The sequence below is a fragment of the Typopeltis vanoorti genome, chromosome 6 (genome assembly GCF_054136105.1).
Source record: "Typopeltis vanoorti isolate ZY-2024b chromosome 6, IOZ_Tvanoo_1.0, whole genome shotgun sequence".
In the NCBI taxonomy this organism is placed as follows: Eukaryota; Metazoa; Arthropoda; class Arachnida; order Uropygi; family Thelyphonidae; genus Typopeltis; species Typopeltis vanoorti.
This window is the reverse complement of record NC_143554.1, coordinates 64,536,596-64,561,228: the sequence shown is the minus strand read 5'-3', so window position 1 is coordinate 64,561,228 and position 24,633 is coordinate 64,536,596. Positions and strand designations below refer to the sequence as shown.

The window sequence follows — 24,633 nt, the reverse complement described above, 5'->3', positions numbered from 1 at the left end:
AATGGGATAAAATGTGCATAGTATTAAAGGAATATGGAGAACTGACTGGAGCCTCTGATCACTATGTTCTGTTGTGTGGTAGTGCCACATTAGTAAATATCTCCTTGGATGTTGATTGCATAACAATGAACTGGCAGTTTGAGTCTTAGCCAGCCTGATTGTATTGGTTGGCTTAAACCATGTGTATTATAATGGTACAACATAATTCCATATCATGTTTGCTTTGTTATACAAAGTCCTGTCTGGGAACAATTTAGTGTAGGAATCATAAATGGAAAAGGGTACTTTACAGAGGAATTACGGAAATAGTATGTCGAAATAAATGACATTACACTGGATGTGAAATAAGGAGATGAGATCAAAATAGCTGAAGTAAAAGCTATATAATGAGATTTATGGAAGTACATACACTATAGTGGTAGACTTGAAATTCTAATTAGCTCAAAATAGATATTTGGCTTTGAGTATCTTGATGTCATTGCAAAAGGCATTTGAGAACATTGTGAAATTCAAATACAATTGGTTGTGGTGTTGTACTTTAAAATTTTAAATTATCTTTAAAATGCAAGTCCACGTATACTTGGCAGTTTAAACATTTAAAAGTGCTATAAAAATGATTGCAGTTAGAAATTAGTTTCTCACACTTCAGGAATAGGAAGTCAATCATTTTAGTTGAAATTTGTTTACTGTAAATAAGGCTTTGGAACTTCCGTTGAATAAGTTCATATTTGATGTTTTGATGTAGTAACTTGAAATTATCTCAAAGAATTGTATGGCAACTGTCAACCTATCCTTGGTCCTATATTTTTGCATTTTTATAAGTTAAATGCTACTATCTACCTGGCACATTAAGTCCAACTTTTAGTTCAGCATTCAAATGTCTTTTTAGGTAGTGTTATTTTCTTCAAAATAAGTATGTTGGCTACATACCTATTTAATATCTAATGCCATCTTTGTAGAAATTAAAGATGGAAGCACAAATGCACTCAAAACTTAAATTTACTTTCATATAAGTTTGAGTTTCCATGTTTAATTTCTACAAGGTAGAAATTAAAGGAAGTGCTGTTTCATTATTTTTATATATAATCTTGCCTGCTTTTGTGATCTTCATAATCCTAATTTATTTCAATATGTTATTGCTAATTTTTTCTGTAAAAGGAATTACGGATGTGAAGCATCAAGGTATTGATGCTTCACATCTTGAAGTACCTATCTTCATTTTTGCCCATGTTTCAGTAATTAACTGTTTGTGCATTGGATCAGTGAGGACTTTACTGGGTTATACAATGCATTTCAGCTAGAATATCTGAATTATTATTGTATAATTTCTGAACAAAGCTTGTCATGTTTAAATTATAAAATGGATATCTTATAGTGAGGTGCATTTGCAGTGAACATTAGGTATGCCATTCAGTAAGTGCTTACTTTATGGCAGTTTGCCCTTACAGCTCACTGACTGGAAATGACTTGCTAATTCTTTCAGTATAGCCTCTGAAAATGTATTGTGAACTGATACAAAAAGCATCCATCATGCCAAATCATCAAAGATATTTGAAGGAGTAAAGCTAATAACAATAGTAAATACATTCTGTTGTGGATGTTGACTAGTTGTTAATAACACTATGTTCTGGTATAAAGATGTGCACACACATTTACATGGAGAGAAGATACAAGAAATAAGAAAAAGCTTCATTGATTATGTTATTTTCATGCTAAGTCAGGATATGATTCAAGAAGTTAAAAAAGCAAGTCCTGGAAAGAAAAATAGCAAGTAAGTTGGCTGATTCCCTAAGAAAAACAGAAAAATGTAACAGTGCTAAACTATGTGTAAAAGTGGCATGAAAGTCATGGGAAGACTTAGGAAAGAATATGGAAAATGTCAGGAAGGCATCGTGAAATAAGTTTTGGTTTTTTTCCTCAAGTTATTGCAATTTTTCTCTTAGTTCCTTAATTTATAGAAACCTGTGTACACAAGAATTAGGAAACTGATATTCTAGGGAGTCACCTCAGCAAATTTATATGGAATAAGAGGAAAGTTATTCATACCACTCATTCTGAATTCTAATCAGAGAGCTGAGTTAGAAATTAAATACTTGATCATAGATGTGAGAGTTCTGAGAAAAATTAAAAGAGTGAAGAGGTAGCAGAATGAGGATATTTATATTAGAACTTGATAGTGTTTGCATTCAGGAATGTGTTAGAAGAGCTAATCTCTGGTGGTACAGTCACTTAAACAGAATGGGAGAGGGAAAGTTAGGAAAACAAGTGTTTTGCTAACCTTCCCTCTCCCATTCTGTTTCTTGCCATCTTTGCCATAATGACAAGAAAAAGACCCAGGTGTAGTCAGATTGAAGCAATTAGAATTGCTGTAAAAGACCAAATACGAGATCTGATGGTTTGATATCCATAGCATATTAATTTCAAAGGAAATTGTTGATGGGAAGTTTGTGATAATGGAACTTTCATATCAATTGTCATCGTGTTCCGTACACCCATCACCAATGCAAAGTGGAATCTCTGCTGTAAAACATCGAAATGGCTGATAAGAGAAATTGCAGCAATAGTAAAACAACCAGTTACACCTAATTGGTTGGCTTTTCTAATATTCTTACCAGACCTAACAGAGTGCCAAATGACTTATCCAGTTTTTCATTAAAGAAAATATCAAGTTGCACTCACTCACCTCTCCTCTCCCAAATGTGGATTTACTTATGCATACTCATTGCTTTTAAGATTCTTCTGCATTCAGAGTACAGAATTTCATTGTTGTGCAAGAAGAAATCTTTATTCACAGCTTTTGTAGTTGTCTTTGGGATTTGTAACAAGCAGTATTAATTTATTAGCAAAATTAGGAAATTTCTGATAGATTTTCTTGTTGATTGAAGAATGTTACAGGATTTCTTGATTCTTTTTCTAGAATCAGAATGATCCATTTTTTATTTTCCGTGAGTGGCCAACAGTATTAATGGATTGCACTTGATCGAAAAATATTAGCAGTTTACAAGTTGTGTAGAAAAGAAATGTTATAAAAAAAAAAAAGAATGTTTTTGACAAAATATTTTCAAAAATTTTTTTAATAAAAAAAGGACAAATTTTAAGGATCAATGCAGTATCCTATTCTCTGGGAGTGGATAAGAAATGGTTTTGAACTCTGACTAGCTTATCGTCTAATATAACTGATTTTGATATGAACTATTTCTGCTAAATTAACTATAAATAGATGACTATGATAGACAAGATTGTTTAAGTGGTTTAATGTTATATTATAATCTGATACTATTTTTGTCCATTTACTTAACTCATTAAGAGATTGTACCAGCAAGAACTTTGAACTAATATTTCAAGTTGAAAGATTTCATTGGTGCATCACAGCACTTACTTTCGTCTGTTTTTCTTTAATTTATTCATCAACAGTGTATTGAAATTGTCTGATTAGAGGAGGTACTAGATTGTAATATCATAATCAGTGAGTAAAATAATTTTTATCTTACTTCTCTCACAATTATTGTGATCATTCATGTATATAGTTAATTATTGTAGAGACTGTAAATGTTTATGTATACGTGGAATTTTTAATGAGTTAAGAAATAAGGAAGAATTGCTTATTACTGCCAGTAGATGAATGACAGTAACTTACATAATGAATTGTATTTAATTAATTAATGGAGTTATTATTAAAAGAATTTGGAATACCTCATTGGATAATAAAAATAATCAAAATTTACACCACTGACAATTGAGGCATGTTATTGGATAATAGAATTTGATCGGAAGCTTTTGCTATTAATACAGGATTGACCTTTTGCCTATCCTATTTAACTTGTCTGTAGAAAATAGTATTTGGGAAACTGTAAAAGATAAAGAACAGCAATATTAGGATATGCAAATGATATATGCCTAGTTGGAGAAATTGAAGATGTTAGAAAAATATTGAGAACTCCAAACTTATGTTGAAAAGCTTGCATTACAAATCAACAAGGACAACACTGAATATTTAAAATATGTAGAAACAACAATGGGAAAATATCCAGTTTGCCATTGATAACCTGAAATTTAAAAATGTCACATTCTTCAGATGTCATGGAACATTGATTCAAGATAATAAAATTAGTACAGAAAATACATGCTAGAGTACCTGTCTTTAATAGAACTTATCATCTGTTACATCATTTATTTTCTAAAATGTTGTCAAGCAGAGTTGGAATAGAAATATGCAAGACAATATCATTAGACTTATTATTTTATATGGAGCAAAAATCTGAAGCATAACACACCAAGGTGCAGTTTTAATGATCTTTAAAAATGAAATCCATACAAAAATCTTTGGATCTGCAAGAGAACACAAGAGGTGAATGGAGAAGAACACATAATCAAGAACCATATGGCCTCTATAGATTGCCACTTCTATCTCTAACGAAATCAGAGCTTGCAGAATGAGATGACTTGGTCATATGGAAAGAATGGGTGAGGAGTGAGTGCTAAACAAATGTTCAAGATGAAGCCTGATGGAGAAAGACCTGGAGGAAGACCGAAACAGCATTGAGAGGATAGCATCCAAGAAGACTTAGCTGAGATGGAAATTCTGTACTGGACTGGAAGAACTCAAGACAAAAGGGTAGAAGAAATTAGAATAAATTTTTTCCACATAATTGGTGGAAGAAATTCTTTAGTTTTCTGAACCTTAAAGGAGTTACAAGCGATGCTTAGTTAGTTGATACTTCAAGCATGAAGTGCATTTTGGTAAAATAATGAACAAAATGGCTATTCAGTTTATAATTATTCAGGAATGTTTGCTTTGAGTATAAATTGGGCACAAATGCTATCCAAGCACCAAAAAAAAAAAAAAAATGTGCTGTGCACGTAATTTGAAGAAAATGTAGGGATTGAATGCCTAGATAAAAATCATTCAAAAAAGTATGTCAGTTGATGAGTTTATAGTTTGTCACAAAATAGTTGGTATTCTCCCTTACAGGCTTTTACTCTCTGGTTAGATGTCAGTAGTTACCCCTATATTCATCTGACCAGAGAGTAGAAGTGCAGTGGATCTCCGTGATTGAGTGAGAAGACTTGGGTTTGAATCCTAACTAGTATACAAAAAAAACATTTTAACTTCATTGGAAGTTAAATGAGCTAGTTAAATGATATGAAACTAGCTTACTTAACTTCATCCGAAGTTAAGTAAGCTAGTTTCATATGGAGGTGATAGTTTTCCTTCAAGAAACTTTGCTTTTCACTTAAAAAAAAAAAAAAAAAAAAGGCAAACTAGCCAGAATACATGAAATGAAGAGGCAATGCATTGGATTCATAGCCTAAGTTGATTTGGCCATAATTCAAAACAATCCAGCACAAGTTGGATCATTACACAGTGCTTCATAAGTGCATGGTGGTTAACTATGAAGGCATTGTATTCATAAAGTTTCACATAGGGTAAGTAATGTGGACCAAGCTTAGCTTGCCGAGTGCTATCCTTTCTTATTCTACAAGATCTCTCACTATCTGATTATTCTCTTTTTTATTTTGCTGGATAATCACATGTGCAACTGAACATCTTTTATTTTAAAACCAAAAGACTCTGGAAATAGTTTCGTGATTTTTTTTTTTTTTCACTTAAAATTAGGAGTTTTATGGAAGTATTTATAAATTTGTATCTCATTAGGAAAAGGTAGTTAGTTCCAGACACACTTAATTTGTTGAATAAAGTGTTTCTGTTTATTTTTTATGGATGTGCAGTTTTTTGTTGGCTGAATTGCAGTACACCTAAACCTCTTTTTACGTAATAGATACGTTCCTAAAAATTATGCGTAAAAAGAACTACTGACTCCATAGAAAGAGTGAAGATTGGTTCCAAACCTGAAATATAAGCAAAATAATGAAAAAAACAAACATTAAATTTGTTAGGATCATAAGATTTTTATTTACATTTCATGGAGAACACACATACATATAATGAATTTTAATAACTTAAAAAAAAATATTCATTTCAGTTGTTTGTTAAGGATTCTATAAAAAAAATTATGTTATTCGCTATCAGTTTCTGACAATAAACGCGAAAGCTTTCGTTTTTGTGAGACTAATATCACTAGAACTACTAGATATGGTATTATCGTCATCGACTTCCACCTCAACTTGTGGAATTCTTCTTGTCATGTCTTGAACAAAAGTACCACTGGTTGTTTCAGTAGTTTTAGGCATGAACTCAGTTATTAATCGCTGTGTTGATGCTTTAGATAAGTCGCGATATAATTCTCTCTATGAAGGCATTAACAACTTAAGCTCACGTGAAAACTTCCCAGCACATTCTTCATTTGGATCATGTCGGGCAAAATAATTGCCTAAATTACTGGCCAGTTTAAGACTTAATTATATCAGCAGTAAAAGTAGGATTTACTCTTGATCATTATCATTAACTTCTTTGCTTTCAGGAGTCTCAGAAACAATCTCCACTATTTCGTCTTCACTAAGAGATTTAAAAATTCTTCGATATCTGCTGGCGTAAGATCATCGAATCCTTCTCCACCAATTTCACATGCCAAACTTATTATATTGGGGAATTCTGCAGTATGATTGAAGGGAACAGGAGCATTCTCTTTAACACATGCAGGCCAAATAACTTTCCAGCATGCATTCATAGTTTCTGGTCTCAATTCATATAACAATAATCGAACAATCCATAATTGAAAATTTTTTCCACACATCCATAACTGACAGTGTTTCATCATCATTTAGCTTGTTCAAAACTTACTGAAATGTTTGTCTGACATGTTTTAAAAGTCACAATTATACCCTGATCTAGAGGTTGTAGCAATGATGTGGTATTGGGCAGCAGAAAAAAAAAAAAAAATTGCACATTTGGGTGTTCTATGGCAGGATGACTGGGTGCATTATCAAGAATCAAAAGCACTTTAAATTGGAGAGCCTTGTCATTCAGATAGCGTCTACCTTCTGGCACAAAATGTTAGTGGACCCACTCAGTGAAAATATCAATGGTCACCCAAGCTTTTTTGTTGCCCATCCAATGAACTGGCAATTTTTGAAAATCTACGCCTTTCATTGGCTGTGGTCTTAATGATCGATTTATGAACAGTGGTTTTAACATCCGATCTCCTAAAGCGTTTGAACAAAATAGGAGTGGTATGCGATCCTATGCTGCTTTGAATCCACCAACAGTTTTTTTTGCATTTTTGATATGCAAGTTCTGTTTGGCATTTTTTTCCAGAAAAGGCCGGTTTCATCCATATTCCAAACTTGTTCACGAGTGTAACCTCCATCTTCAATTATTTTAGCAAGTTTTTGTGGAAATGCTTTAGCAGCTGTTTCATCAGCAGAAGCCGTTTCACCTTTAATTTTTATATTATGAAGAGCATGTCTTTTAATAAACTTAGCCAGCCAACCATTGCTTGCATGAAATTGATATTTTTTTCCTCAATTGAGATGAAGTATCTGGTTGCAGTTTTTTAATCTGTTCATAAAATCTCAATGCTGATTGCTTGATGGAATTTCCATCAACTGGGATTCTTTTTTTGTACATTATCTTCTATCCACATCACTAAAGCTTTTTCGGCCTTTTCTAGAACAACATCTCTTGTGTATGATAATTTCGCACTCGATTTTGTACCAGAACATACTGCTTTTCTAATATAATTTTTCTTTATAGATCTGACAGTTGATTCACGGACTCCAAAATGCTTATCCACAGCCATCACACCTTCCCCATTTTGAAGACGATCTAAAATCCAAATTTTTATATCCAAGGAAACGGCTTTCCTTTTTTTTTTGTTATCGGCAACATCATGTGAGGGCTGGATTAAAATCTTCGGTTAATGAAATGAAAGTTTGAGAATTACATATAGCTTACCATTTATTATTTCTTGGCAAAATTATTAATTTTATAATGCGATTTTTATTTTGATTTCACTTAAAAAATATGGTAACTGTGTTGTCTACTCAAACACCAAATTCAAACTGCTAAGAACTGCTTTTTTATGCGCAGTCAGTTATTAATTCAGGGAATTCCCAATAAATTTCATTTATTGGGAATTCCCTGAATTTAGAATTTTCTTAATTGAAACGAGAATGCAATTCTACAAAATTCTCAGAATTTTCTTGAATTATGGATTCTTTCCTTAGACTTTATGTTGGTCGTGTAAAAGTGAATAAAAATTGTGTAAAAAAAAATTATTTTTGATATCACAATTCGCATAACTCCGAATTTGCGTTAAAAAAATAAGTAAATTAAAAAAAAAAAAGGTGTACTTTGAATAAAATGAATGTAGCAGGATACTGGAGAAAGGTAAACTCCTAAGAAAATTATCTTTATTCAGCTTATGTTCCATTTCTTTTTCTTTTTAGACTAAAGGAAAGGAGTCTAAAATGAAAAATGAACTTTAGTTTTATTCTTTTCTAGGTTAAATCTTTAAATCTAGACAGATGATTATTGAAGTTGATTGCAGTTATTAATAATTATACTTAATTACAGAATTCCTTTATATGGAGGAGTGCTTATTACAGTAGCTGATACCTTCACATTCTTGCTCTTGGACAAATATGGTCTTAGGAAATTGGAAGCCTTTTTTGGTTTTCTTATTACTGTTATGGCTGTAACATTTGGTTATGAGGTAATCAAATATTTACATAAACATTACTATTTTACGCATTGATAGTTTCCTTAGTTGTATGTTTTTTGTAATCATCTTATTGAATGTATATTTTTATACTTCATTGTTATACAATTTTCGTAAATATATCATAGTAGTGTTATAAAGAGCTTTTCTACATTACCAAAGTTGCATATAGCATAAATTCTCAGGTCTTTTTACTACACTGAATAACCTATATAGCAGATTTAGTATGAATATCAGCAATAAAAAAAAAAAAAAAGATAACATGGAAGACATTAATTGCATTCTCAATGGAGAGTTACAAAAGAAGTAAACTATAAATGACAAAGTAAATATGGAAATAATTGAATATGCAAAGCTGGTATGGTGGAGAGCTTGCTGAATAAATTTATAAATATGAGAGAAAATAGTCATTACACTAGAATAAGACAATGGCCAAACATTTTTGACTGATGTCAAATATCTTTATCTTTTCTCATTGTTAGATTTAATAGATTGAATACAGCACAGAGGCACAATAAAATACAAGTTTATTAGATCCTATATTTCATCTGTTGCAGAGATATCATCAGGGATGCAATCTCAAAATGTAAAGGCACATACAAAAAAAAACAGTAAGTATAAAAAAAAAATTACACCGAAAGCCTGAAGTTCTATGAGGGGCACCCTCTATGAGTGCTGTTGGCTAGCTTTAGCTGTTGGGCTGGAGGCCTAAGAATTAGGTTCCCTCTGATCTTAGAAAGTTTAACACAACTATATTTATTAAGATTTGAGTGGTTTAACAAATTTGCTGTCGATTCTAAGAAAAGTCTCAAGTTTATATTTCTTGCAAGGAAACATAGTATTTTTCCATTTGATTCTGTGCAAGGTATCCAAAGCATCATCAACTATATCTGACTGACCATCAGGGCGGATATTCCAGGTGTGTGGTGCACATCCATGGGATATCAATATCACTGATATTATATTTTTGTATTTATTCCCATTAAAGACTTCCCTAATTGTTTCCTGGCTTCGCATGATTTCTAAAATTAAACACAATATACTATAGCTTCACAAAGAGGACACTTTTTGACATGTAAACATTGCATCACATTTGTGTTAATAGCCTAGGTATGCATTCAAAATACATACGCCTTTGAGCCCTTTGATAGGGCGTAAAGATGGCACAGTGGGTCAAATTCTTATGTTCCAGTGATTTTAAACCACTATATAGACAGAGTGAGAGCTAAGATAATAGCACCTAGAAATCAGTCGCTGTTGATTGGTTATTGTGTCAACCAATCCAACTGGACGTTGTCATGAGTTGCTGTTTTGTTTTCTGAGTTTCATCTGTTTTGCATATGTGAAGTGTGAACTGACGTGGTAGGTAATATAGACAAGTTTTTAATGCAGAATTTTCGATAAAATTATCACTTTTTTACCTATATTTGCAATGGGAAACAATGTTGACAATCTAATGAATATCCCATTTTCTGCCAGAACTTTTGCAGATTGTATGACTAGTTGAAGAAGGTAAGCCTTGTCCTCTTCCAATGCAGTAGAATGGATTACTGGATGTCAAGACTTTTTTTGTTGGCTTTGTTTATTATTCTTCAGAGAGAAAAGCATTTGTAATAAGCATGGATATTCCAATCTTAATCATTTAACACATTAGTGCAAAAACATGAGCACTCCCAATCTCATGTTCAGTCATTTTAAAATCTTAAGGTGTTTGGAAAACAAAGAATTGACACTTTCATTGACAAAGAAATTAAAGTTGCCCATCATAATGTGTGATGTGTAATTTCTGAACATGTAAAGAAAAATAGGCATTTTTAAAAAGATTAATTGATGCTTTATGATGTTTGACTAAGCTAGAGCTTCCTTTGAGAGGTTATGATGAGAGAAGATTTCAGCTAATCGAGGAAATTATACAGAATTTTTAAATGTGTGAGTATGACCTCTTTTAGACAGTCATTTAAAGGATTCGATATTTCAAAGAACTTCTTCCACAGTTCAAAATTATATCATTAGTGTGATATAATTTTGAACTGATGTGGTTAAAGATGTTATATGGCATGTTAGTTGCACATCTTTTGCTAGAATTTTATTTCTAAAATTAGTATTTGTTAAGTGTCTGGATGATGTTGAATATCTCAAATGCAGTTCAAACTGATTTCAAGTTAAATAATATATTCATTTTTCTTTTCATAAATTAAGCACTTTCTGTATCCAAGGGCTGTATTATAAACAGCCTGTTACACATATTTTCTGGAACTGAAAATTTGAAAGTGGATCTTAAGACAAATGTCTTCAGTTAGCTGCTATAATAAATCTGTTTTTTCATAATGAGAGTGTATTTTCTTGATCACAGAACTAATGTAAATAATTATTTGGGAACATTGATCAAATGTAAAGGGATAAGTATTTTAATACTAACTAGTTTCTTAACTATACTAACTAGTTTCACCAAACTTAAGATGTTGGCATCATTGGGTACAAGCACTGAGGTTAAAACATCACAAAATAGATCTTAACTGTAAATTCTAAAAATTATAGTTACAAACTAAAATAGCATTGAACGTGAGTAATACATGTATCGCGTGTACATGATTTACTAATTGTTGCTAAGGAACGTTCTGTAGTTAGCATTAAAGTTCATTTCTTGTATGTTCAGAGATCTAATTAGGGTTTTCCATATCTCTGGAAGTATTAAACCTTAGTTCCTGTTAAGGTTATCTGTAGTGCATGCAACTGTAGCTGCTTCTTTAAACATTCAAGAGTGGTAGTCTTCTTCTATGTAAGGGGTACAACTTTTGTCCCACTCAATGATATGGTTTGTTGTTAAGAAATGTGATGACAGGCCTGATATGTCTTGTCTGTTATTTTTAACATAACCAATGTGTTCCTTCTGCCTAATCTCGAGGCTTCTCGAAATCTGGCCGATGTAACTTGAACCACACTAGCATGGGATATTATAGACTCCAGCATACTTATAGAAAGGATGGATGTCTTTTGGAGATCGTAGTAGTTTACGAATTGTTTCTACAGGTTTGAATGTCATTCTTATTTTGTGTAGTTTGCTCACATACGGAATGGCAATTGTTGTAATATATTGAGCGTCTTCTTGTTCTCTTTGTGGTGGCTCAGAGAAAAGGATTTTTTTGACGAATCTTCGTGGGTAGCATTCAAGGCGAGGTTGTTAGATATCAATGTTAATTTATCTTGGAGGTCCTTTTCATCTGTTGTAATGCGGACAGGTCTTTTCTTTAGTATGTGTACTATGCTGAGTTTGTGAGAAATGTGGTGTGAAGATCTGAAATGTAGATAACGTCTTGTATTTGTAGGCTTCCTGTAGATCGATAGGTTCAAAAGGGCATTAACTTGCTTCTTAATTAAGATGTCAAAGAACGGTAGTTGTTTGTCTTTTTCAAGTTCTAGAGTAAATGTAATAGAATGGTGAAAGGAGTTGATTTTATTGAGAAAATCAATTAGGTCATCTTTCTTGTGGTTCCATACAATGAAGATATCATCTACATATCTCCACCAAATTATTGGTTTAGGATTTATTTGAGATAGAATTTTATTTTCGAGATCCTCTATAAATAGGTCAGCACAAGAAGGTGAAAGGGGGCTACCCATTGCCAGGGCAGTCAGTTGTTGGTAAATAGTTTTCTTCCAAGAAAAATAGTTTGTATTTGGGCAATGATTGTACAGTGAGGTTGTATCTTGTGAGAATAAAGTGCCTAAGATGTCGATAACCTCCACCACAGGAACGTTTGTAAAAAGAGAAGTGACATCTAAGGTTGCAAGTAGATCATTTTCAGATATAGTAATGTTTTTTAATTTATCCACAAAATGTTGTGAATTTTGGATATAACTCTCTGAGTTATGGATATGTTGTTGTAAGAGTTTAGAGAGATGCTTAGACAATAAGTAAGTAGGCGAGTTAATGCCATCTATAATGGGGCATAAAGGAATACCATCTTTGTGAACTTTTGGAACCCCATAAAGTCTTGGAGTTAGAGGGTGCATGAATTTTAATTAGATCTGTTGGCCAGTTGATCATATTGCATAGTAATTCGTTTGTGTCATTGTGGTTTTTTAATGTAGAATCTTTCGTTAAGATATGATAAACAGACATGTCCAACAGTAGATTGTTCACTTTATCCTCATAGTCCTTGGTGTTTAATATCACAGAACTGTTACCCTTGTCTGCCTTAAGTATTATGATATCTTTCTTTCTCTTCAAATTATGAATGGTTCTTCTATATAGAGTTTTGGTATGGGGTTCTAGAAGAGGAGAGTATTATGCAACTTTTTAATCTGAGGCCATTTGCTATGTGTGGTGGTAATAACGAGAATGCTTTGTCCAAACTGCGGATGAAATCTACTTTTGGTATCTGTTTAGGTGTTATAGCATAGCTGAAACCTTTTTTGAGGATAGCGATTTCAGGTTTGGTTAAAACGTGATCTGATAAATTAAGAATAACTTGGTTATCTGGCAGAGAAGGTTTGTATAAAGATGGTTATATTTCTTGATTTGGATCTGTTTGCTTTTATTGAAAGCTTTAGTGTAGCTGGTGTTGATCATTCTGTCTAAGAGTCGCCAAACTTCTTGGTCTAGAGAGCTCGAGATATCCATGAAGAAATCGTAACATTGTGAGTCTATTTGACTTAACAAAAATCTTGTGTGTTGTATCCTTTCACAAAGGAACGAGAGAGATGTCTTGAATATTTTTAGCCGTCTCAAATTGAATTGACGTTTAAAATACAGGAATTTAGGAATTATATAGTTATCTCGACATCTTTTTAAGAATGTGAGATGATTTAGTAACCTTGCTTTTTTGCGTTTTAAGAGTTGAAAATGGCATACCTTTATTTTTGTATCACCACTGATTCTATTCATAATGAGCATGTATTTTCTTGATCACAGAACTAATGTAAATAACTATTTCAGAACATTCAAGTGTAAACGGATAATTATTTTAATACCAACTAGTTTCACAAAAGTTAAGCTGTTGGCGTCGTTGGGTACAAGCACGGAGGTTAAAACATATCACAAAATAGATCTTAACTGTAAATTCTAAAAATTATAGTTAAAAAAGTAAAATAGCATTGAACGTGTGAATGGGGTGCTTAAGGGTCAAATCTGTATAACAGACTAGGGCTTTTGACCTAATGTCCAATCTTCACCTTCTCATGATGCACCCTGTTGGGTATCTACCTGGATACTGAACGAACGAGGATGGGCTAGCAATTTGGGATTTAGCCGACCAAATTGTATTCTTATTGGCTTAAACCAATATGCAAAATAATGGTACAACATGACAAAATTTCATGCTGGCTGGGGCATTGCCCGGTTAAACAAGGCCCCCGTTGTTTTTGCCAGGGAACCAGGGCGAGCAGTAGAAAGTCAGCTACTGGAACAAATCTGAAAGCACACCCCAACTCAATATCACCAGAGTTAAAGATCGGTACTATCAACATAAGAAGCCTGAATGGCAGAGAAATGGAGCTAGCTGAGGAATTAGATAAGTACCAGATCGACATAATAGGGGTGACTGAAACAAAAAAGACAAAAACTGGTGATATCTTTCTAAGCAATAAATACAAAACGTTATATTCAGGCAATGACAAGGAAAAGGAGTAGCCATAGTATTCAACACAAAATATGAGGCTAATCTTCTTGATTGGTACGCAGTCTCAAGTACAGTAGTGTGGGCAAATATCAGAATGGGGAATTGGACAATGAGACTTATTTGTACCTATGGTCCTACAGAAGGTTCTACTAAGGTAGAAGTTGTTGCTCTAAAGTCAGTTGCTTTAGAGAAAGCAACTGACACAATGAAAAAGGAAAAGTTGTTCCTTGTTGGGGGATCTAAATAGCAGAGTAGGAAATGATTGTCATACATACAAAAATATTTTGGGAAAATTTGGAGAAAAGAGCAAAGCTAATAATAATGGCAAATACTTGTTGGATTTCTGCTCAGAACATGGACTAGTTATTACTAACACCATGTTCCAACATAAAAATGTGCACAAATTCACATGGAGAGAAGAGGCAAGGAATAAGAAAAGTCTCATTGACTATGTTATTGTTGATAGTGATGATTTCTTCCTGGTGCAGGATACCAGAGTGTAGAGAGGATTTGAAATTGGAAGTGATCACTATTTAGTCTTGAGCAGGATAAAATTGAATTTCATATTGAAAAGAATAACATGTAAGAAAGTTTTAAAGCAAATAAAAGTTGAGCAGCTCTCAGATGTGAACCGTAGACTAAAATACACAAAGATTATTGAAGAAAAAATGAAAGAGTTTGAGAACAGGAACCAAACCTAGGAGATTCAGTGGCAAACCTTGAAGAAAACCCTGATTGATTCAGCTAGAGAGGCATGTGGTGAGGTTGTGTGCAAGAATAGAAAAATCAGAACTCCATGGCGGACACAGGAAGAAGTTAAAGAGGCAGTGAAGGAAAAGAAGAAAGCATATCAAAAGTACCTGGAAAATAAGTCAGCTTGTGCTCTTGGAGAATACAGAGACAAATGTAAGAAAGCTAAATACTTTGTAAAACTGGCTAAACAAAAGTCATGGAAGGACTTTGAAAAGAACATAGAAAATAAATATCAAGAAGTTGGTAAGATATTCTGGAAGTTGTTGAAGAAGTTTAGAAATGGAGGAAAAAGTGCTGTAAAAGGAGTTAGAGATGATAAATGTGATATAAAACGGGAGAAAAAGATATTCTTAAAGTATGGAGTAATTACTTCTAAAAATTGTTGAATGAAACAAGCAGTGACAACACACTGGTAGAAAACACTCAACAGGCATGCAGTCCGGAATACATACCATATTTGAAGCAGAAAAACCCATCAAAGTCTTGAAATGTGGAAAGGCAGCAGGAGTAGGTGATATTCGACCAGAGATGAAGTATGGTGGCATAAAAGTCTTGCAGTGGCTGCACTGCATAGTTCAGAAGGCCTGGACAGAGGGACGAATTCCTGATGATTTTGAGTAGAGCTCTCATAGTACCCATATATAAAAAGGGAAATAAAACTGAATGTGAGAATTACAGAGATATTTCCTTACTGAGCGTTCCTGGCAAGATTTATGCCAGTATACTTGAGAAGAATTGTGGAAGAAAAGCTTGGTGAAGAACAAGCTGGATTTAGGCCAAATAGAGGCTGTCAGGATCAGATCTTCACTTTGTGACAATTAGTTGAGAAAGCATGGGAATATAACAAAGATCTGTATTTAAGTTTTGTCGATTTGGAAAAGGCATGACAAGGTGCCAAGAGAGAAGCTATTCATTATGCTACAGTTATGGTGTCAATGGGGCATTATATCAAGCAGTACTTAGTCTTTATTTGAGTTGCAAGTCAGCAGTTAGAATTGAAGGAAGTACAGGAAGATGGTTTAATGTTAAATCTGGTGTGAGACAAGGATGTACATTATCACCTCTGTTATTATCTATATGGATCACATTATGAAGGAAAGTGGTATTAAACATGATATCAGAATTGGAGATGTTAATGTCAGCTCTTTGCTTTATGCGGACGATGTTATAATTCTAAATAAATCTGCTACAAGCGTGCATGATTCCCTGACCAAATTGAATAACTGTTGTAATAGATATGTCATGAAGGTCAGCAATAAAAAGACAAAGACGATGAAAATAGGTAGAATCGTTGAAAATGTCAACTGTGTTGTGAACTGAGAACCTGTGGAACAAGTAAAAGATTTCGGCTACTTAGGCACAATTTTTAGTGAAGATGGTAAATTAAATACGGAAATACAAAACAGAATCAACAAAGCTGGTATGGTAGGAAGTCAAGTGAATAAATTCATATGAAATAAGAGAGAAATTAGTCAGAACAGTAAATTAGCTGTATACAAGACAGTGTTCAAACCAGTTTTAACTTATCGATCTGAGAGCTGGGTCAGAAGTAAAACACTTGACCAACGACTAGAGACCGCAGATATGAGAGTCCTGAGAAAGATTAGAGGTGTGAACAGATGGCATCAATGGCAATATCATATTAAAAACGAGGATATTAGGAAAGAACTTGACATTGTCAGCATCCAGGAATGCATTAGCAGAGCTAATCTTAGGTGGTATGGTCATTTAAACAGAATGAATGAGGAAAGATTAGCAAAACAAGTGTTCTCTGCCAAGTTGGCAGAAAAACGACCCAGAGTAAGACCAAGATGTAGGTGGATTGATATGGTACAAAGTGCCTTTGACGATAGAAATACAACATCTGATAATGTTGGAGTCTTGACAAGTACCAGGCTGATTTGGAGGAAAATTGTAGATAGGAACTTAGTAATGATGTAGGTTTTCATGTAGTACTATCATATCCTGTACACCCCTTGAGGGTACATATCAGAAATTTGATGATGATGATTTACTGTTTCTTCGTTATCATCAAAATATTTGCTTGAAATGTTTATCCAAAAACTCCCAGATCTTCAACCTGAATAAATTTGAGACAGCTTTTAAATACATTATTCCTTCATCTATTCAGTTTTTTCGTTCAAAATTGGAATAGCCTCTCTGTATGCATTATCTGAATACCATTTTCTCTCTTAATTTTCTTTAACAAGCCTTTTGGTACTGTAGTGTCACTCCCCTTTTCCATTGCCTATTTCCTCCCATTGCATTGCAACTACAGAGTAGTTGTTAATAGGTGTAGTCAGTGTTGCCCCACTGAATTAAACACCCATCTTACTGAATGTGATACTGTAGAATTTTTATTTGTAACATGGCTGCTTTTCCCAATTTCTCAGTCTTTTTAGAAAATTCTGTTAAAAAGTATATAATTTTTATTACTGATTCAGTTTCAGCAACATAAAAGGAACATCTTTAATTGAACTAAAAACAGATTTAAATTATGTGGGATACAAAATCTGGCACATCTCTCCTTACTCCCCCTCCCCCTCCCCTTTTTTTTTTTTTTAATTTTAGCCTAGTATGTTACCTTCTTCATCTGTTCCAATGCTTACCAACCAATTACAAGTTTAAACTTTTGTCTTTAGCCCACTCAGGAGTGTATCAAATTCCTTGCCAGTTTTGATTATCGTATTTTGGCCAAACAGTAGATCAGCAGACATGCGTCATGATGAACATTTAGATTACATTAAGTTCCATGAGCCAATGCAATCGGAACTTGAGGAGCATGCTATCACCACCAGACAACATGTTCTTTGACCTAAATTTAAGGTTCTTCATAAAAGTAATTTCCTGTAATATCTATACAAAGAGTTGTGAGATCTTGCTGCATCAACCTAATCTAAAAAGAAAATGATGGACTTAAATTGTCTCTCTTATGAGAAATAATTCTTCATGAATTCCAGAATTAAATTTAATTGTTATTTTTTATATTTAATCATATTTTTTATTTGTTATTAAATCTTGTTAGTTATTTTTACTAGAACCTTAATATAGTTAGACGATGATGCTCTACATCATGTGCATGCACTTCCAAGTATCATTGTTGAATGTATTGGTTTCTGTTCTTGTTGTTTAATTTAGAAGTCATACTGAAGATGCCCTTAATACTAGAGCAAAAATTTTATATATATTAATAAAAAATATATACGTAAGTAATCAGTTTTTATGTTATTATCATGTCTTGTATTCTTATACGTCAAGTTATGTATTATTATTAAGGAAAGTGGTATTAAACTTGAGTGTTTCCTTTATGCAGATGATTTTTATAATCCTACATAAGCTTACTACAAGTCTTCATAACTTTAAATTGAACGTAATAAGTTTGATATAAAAATCAACAATAAAATGACAAAATCCTTGGAAGAAGAAAAACTCAAAAAAATGCCTTGTCAAAGATGCTCTTGCTGCATTCATTTGGTAGGGAAGCAGATTTTTAGCATCTTTTTAATTTATTTTTTTTAAATAAAATTTTTATTATATTTCATATTTTTACAAACTGCAGAAACATCCAAAATTTGTTTTATCTTTATGTGGAAATTATTTGTGAACAGTGGCTCTTCAAATTTGAAGAATTTGAAGTCAAGGATCATTTGCAGTGGCTCAAAGAAATGACTGACTGGATGGAATCGAATAAAATTTAGCATTTAGTACTTAAACTAAAATTATGTTCACTTAACTTTATTTCACTCAAATAAATTTTATTGTCAAAATGGTAGTAATAATAGTATAACAAATAGTAATAATTCGGCTGGATGGAATTTAATGAAATTTGGCTATCCAGGATTTTGATTGGATCATGTATTGACAAAATTGTGTATATAATATATAAGCCAAAAAATGGATTGCACTTAGTAAACTGCACTCTAAACTTTTAACACCCTCTTTGAATGCTATAAAGTTGCCATTTTCATTTTTCATTCTAGTCAGTTGGACATGGGTTGGAATTTCACTAAGCATAGATGTTTGAGTAATGTCTTTAGGTGATGAATCACGTGATTTAGTATGAAGCTACCACCTTGTTTGTTAGGAAATTGAAGTGTGTTGAAAAATGTTCTGTCCTTTAACTCTTCAGAGAAATATTTCTGGATTATTGATAACCTTTAGCTCATTCATGACAGATTAATATATTGGTGGAATTCACATTAAAAAAAAAAGTGTCATAAACATTTGTACTTGAGAAAATGCATATGGATAATTGAAAATTCAACCATAAACAGTTTCAAACTCTACCATATCTGAATAATTATAAGAACCTTTTGGAATTTGTATTCAGTGATATGCATCATCACTATGGTGGAGTGATTTTAACTATAATGGACTGTTTTTATTGGCAAATTGATTCAGAATGAGGAGTTTGCTTTACTGCATTAAATTTAATTTAGCATTTATCAAAATTTATCATGTTATTTCAGTTCTGGTTTCAGCAAGATGATTTTAATGACAAAATTGGGTACAACAAAATTTACGGTACAATTGTGCACTAACAAATTATGTTGCTATATGAAAATATGGATATGCACCATTTGTTTAATTGTCTGTGAACAAATTTGCGGATTTGTCTGTGAGACTCAAACTCACAGCCTGCTGCGAGTTTGAGTCTCACTCAGAAATGGTTGTTTGCTAATGTCTTTAAGTAGTAAATGATTGCATCACTATTTGTTAGACCATTGGTAGCTTGAAAAGTACTATATTTGGGTTGTGAATTATAGAACCGTTAGCCCACTTACAATATCAGCATTCTGTAGATTTACCATCTTTTTTTGGATGGGTAAGCCAAATATTTGGCCTACTTATGGTGTTGATGTCTTTGAGTTTGTGTCCTTGTGTTATGGGATTAAAAAAAATGAAAAAAAACCTAGTTGCCAGTCAATTTCAGGTACAGTTAAATACTTATTATAACCATTTGATTCCCAACCTGTGGGCTGTGGATTTTAAATCCCAGTGTCACTACAAGTGAATCTCTTTAGGTGATAGATGGTTTTTGTTTTGTTACTAGATGTGAGACTACTGCGCTTCTCTATAGCAGAATTCTCAGATTGTCTAACCCAGTGATTCCCAAACTTATTTGACTTACTTCCCCCTTTCCCTCCAAAAATTATTCAACGCCCCCCCCCTTACCTGAAACTGCTTTCTAAGACCTGACTAGTTCTACCTGATACATATAAAAGAAAATCGTATGAAAATCGGATCAGCAGTTCTCGAGTTTTAAACAAACAAACAGATAAATACAGAAACAAATTTACGTTTTATTATGCATCTAATAGAGATTTTTGAAGTTTGGAAATAAGATGCCTTGGAGCTGAAATTTTAAAGCTATTTATTGACATCAACACAAGATACATAAATTGCACATATGTAAAAATCTCACATAAAATAGTAAATAACGATCAGTAATATTAAAAACAATCCTAATGAGAAGGATGAGACTGGTGTGCTCGCCAATTTATTGATATTTGGCTCTATATTTGTCAGAAGCATTCTTAAATCACTGCAATCAGCTATTTGCAGTCGGTTTCTTTTTTTTAGTTAAAAGATTTGTGACTGCACTGAACCCACATTCCACTAAATATGATGATGGAAATGAGATTAAAAACTTTTTTTACTACACCCCCACAATCCAAGATATAGTATGGGCATCTGTTTTTGCAACTAGAACTGTTGGTACCTGTTTTTGAATTTTAATTTCAATTCTTCATTTGTTGTTACTTCTATCAGTTCTTTTTGTAATTGTAAAGATTCTTGTGTTTTTATACTTAAACAGGTCCAAAACCAAATTGAGTATATTCATTTAAAGAATATCTTTAAATCACTGGTTGAAATCACAATGGAGCCTCCAACTCCTGACAATAGCTGAGCACATCTTCATCACATTTTTCAACTGTTGATAGATTTGGAAACTGGCTGAATTCTCCTCATCCTAAGTTTTGTTTGTACAGGACTGTTTTGACACAAATGCAGAAATGACAGCTTTTGCTTTTATTAAATTCAGCTCATCCCCTTGGAGCTGTAGATTCGTTTCATTAAATTTGTTAAACAAGTGGTCAAATAAGCTATGTCACTTTTGAAATTAATCACTTTGGCTCATAAAGAATCATCTGTTTTCTAAAAACTGTAGCACTGAGTCAGAGTTTATAAAATCGATTCAAACAGGCACCCTTTGATAGCCAATGAACATTTGTATGGAGCAGCAAGCAGCTGAATCCATCATTTTCAATACAAAGTTGTCCAAACAATCTGTCATTCAATGAATGACTTGATTTTGTTGACTGCTGTAATTACATAATGTAATTACAGCAGTCAACAAATGACCTGTGTAGGTGATCACTCAGGTATTCGGCAACTATATGTTGATGATGAATCACACAGTGAACATTGAATATATTTGGCACTGCCATTTCAATATTGCAAATTAAAATGTACAATAAAAGTGCAATAGCACTATCATCACTGGAACAACATCAGTAGCAACTGACAAGAAATTATTCAGACGGATTTCTTTAAAAAAACTCTTCCAATGCATGAAATATCGATTTTCCTTTAGTGTCTGAAAATTTTTAGCAAATAATAATTCTTGGCAAATTTTTTCTTCTTTTATGTATCATTATGCTAAAAGTAAGGCTTCATTTCCTGGTGAAGTAAACTCAAGTTGTATAGAGAGTTGGGTTGTTTTTAAATACTCACATGATAAGTCTTCAACACCTCCTGGGTCATCTCATCAATTTTTGTTGCACTGTATTATTGTTCAAAGGAATTTTCTTGATAATATTAGAGGCTGGCTTGTGCAGTACGGTGCATATGACCTTGCTAACAGCTGGTAGGATTAGTCCTTGCCAACAGTATGCAGTTTCCCGATTTAGCAGTCAGTTAGGAGATATTGTAAGAGGCACTCGACCCCCATCATCATCTAGTTTGGATGCTGCTGAAAACATGCCTGCCGATGTTGGTTGTTTAAAAAATTTTTCTTTAAGTGCTTGAAAATGTGATAAATCCTTATCTTTTTTTATCAGCATGAACTTTTGCAAAATGTTTTTCTAGTCTTTTGAAGGCTTCATAGATTCATTTGAAAAACATTTTTTTGGAATATCAGGCAAATTGGTAATGTTTTGTTTGTAGGTAACTGAATAAAGCCATATTTCAAATATTCTATATTATATTGTCTACATTTCTTCTTGGGTTCAGCCATGATGTTATCTGTAAAAAAAAATACGAACATAATTAAGTCATCATCATCAAATTCCTGCCATGTACCTACAAGGGGTGTACAGGATATGATAGTACTACACGAAAAAATTATATCATTACTAACTTCCTATCTACAATTTTCCTCCAAATCAGTCTGTTACTTGTCAAGACTCCAACATTATCAGATCTTATATTTCTATTATCTAAGGCACTTTGTACCGTATCAATCCACCTATATCTTGGTCTTCCTCTGGGTCGTTTTCCTGCCAACCTGGCAGAGAACGCTTGTTTTGCTAATCTTTCCTCGCCCATTCTGTTTAGGTGACCATACCACCTGAGATTAGCTCTGCTAATGCGTTCCTGGATGCTGACAATGTCAAGTTCTTTCCTAATATCCTCGTTTTTAATATGATATTGCCATTGATGCCATCTGTTCACGTCTCTAATCTTTCTCAGGACTCATAACTGCGGTCTCTAGTCTTTGGTCAAGTGTTTTACTTCTGACCCAGCTCCCAGATCCATAAGTTAAAACTGGTTTGAACACTGTCTTGTATACAGCTAATTAAGTGTTCCGACTAATTTCTCTCTTATTCCATATGAATTTATTCAATTGACTTCCCACCATACCAGCTTTGTTGATTCTGTTGTCTATTTCTATATTTAAGTGCTGAATGGATATCAAAAGAAAAAAAAATCACCAGATCAGATGGAGAGAGAGATTATCTATGAATGTTTGGCATGAGATGGTAGAAATTGGCTAAAACTTGAAAGGAACTGGAAAGTTAGGGAGATGACCTATATCCAGCAGTGGACAGAAAGAGACCAAAAAAAAAACAAAAATTATAATATTAAATATAAAAAAGTCATTTTTAATTAAAAAAATTTCATTTTATTATGATTGTTATTTTGATCATGATTTTGATTTTTTATGATCATTTTATTATGATTTCCTGGAAGTCCAAATAATATCAATAATTAAAGTTTGAATAGCCAGAAATTCATTGATTTTTATGCCATTCTTAGTTAACATATTTAAGAGAGGGAAAAAACTGCTCATCTTTTTTTTTGTTTGTTCTCTTGTCATAGTATGTTACAGTTGCTCCAAAGCAGACTCAAGTAGTAAAAGGATTATTTTTACCATATTGTGAAAACTGCAGTAGCAAGGAGCTTCTACAAGCTGTGGGAATAATTGGAGCAGTTATTATGCCACACAACTTGTATCTCCACTCAGCTCTTGTAAAAGTAAGTTCACTTATTTTGCTATCATTGAGTTTTTGAAATCAGTGCATAATCAAATATTTTGGAAAATTTTTTTTATCATTTTTTAAAATTAAAAATTTCTTTTTTAAGTTAAATTCTGAAGCATTTATATTTCTAAATAATACCAAAAGTATTAATGTAACTTTTCATGTTTTGCACACTTGTATTTCTTACTGCCTCTTTGCATGATCTTTGCAACTTCTTATAAGCTGGAAGTTGTGATTTTTCAGTCTCATATTGACCAATATTTATAATAAGGGATGTTTATCAATCTATTCACAGAAGATTGAACAACCATTCTGAATTTTTTTGGTAATTTGTTAGTGTTTGTTTCAATGGTGTTTACTGTATACTGATAGTTGAGTTTATTCCCTTTGAAAGTATTTGTTTAGTCCAAAAGAGTGAATTCAGGTGAGGATCTGTGTGTGTGTGTGTGTGTGTGTGTCATAAATTTTGAATTAAACAAAACTAAATGGTGAACAACAGTACATTTTAAATTTGAATTAAAATGAACTTTTTAAGTGATTTCTGACAAAAGTTAGGAATAATTTAATGAGATAAATGAAAAGTATGGGGTGAAATTGCGGCCCACAATGCGATATTGTGCAGCCTGCCTGTGGATTTCGATTTTCACGAGTGAAAAAATAAAATAACAATTTGAATCAAATACATATTAGATATTTTAATTCTATCACTAATCAGTAGTCTCAATGTTGGTAATTTCATTTGGTGTTTTTTCATCACCATACCCATGCGTTTTTCATATATTAGATGTGTCAAAGAAGCTTTCCAACGTGCATGCTCTGGGCGCTCACGAGGAATGTGAGCACGCGATTAGTGTGCAACTAGTGTTATTCACTTGTTCAGCTATCGAGGTTGTGTCGCTGCTGCTCACCAAGTTACTAGATACGCATTGTGATGTGGCCCTCAGATAAATATATTTTTTTAATGCAGCCCTGTGATTACCTAAGGTTTGGACAGCCCTGATTTAGAAAATCAGAATTATTAATACTTTCAATAAATTATATTTACTCTTAGTGTTGCTTATACTGTGAAGCAGTGTTATGAATAACCAACAACATCTAAGCCTATCTGTGTATGTTGAGTGTTAGTTTCCTATCATTGTCACTTGAGTAAGG

At 33.0% G+C, this 24,633-nt stretch overlaps 1 protein-coding gene across 6 annotated transcripts in view; it reads left to right on the top strand.

Moving 5' to 3' along the window:
- LOC150105500 (natural resistance-associated macrophage protein 2-like) overlaps positions 1-24,633 on the top strand; it is a 244,546-nt gene that overhangs the window by 49,854 nt on the left and 170,059 nt on the right. For all 6 annotated transcript variants that reach the window (XR_016548450.1, XM_090394214.1, XM_090394215.1 and 3 more), the window contains exons 5-6: positions 8,477-8,615; positions 23,321-23,476. Coding sequence is in view for 5 of the 6 variants with exons in the window: in XM_090394214.1 (XP_090250340.1) it covers positions 8,477-8,615; positions 23,321-23,476 (295 nt within the window). In the remaining variant the exon portion in view is untranslated. The remainder of the gene's footprint in view (positions 1-8,476; positions 8,616-23,320; positions 23,477-24,633) is intronic.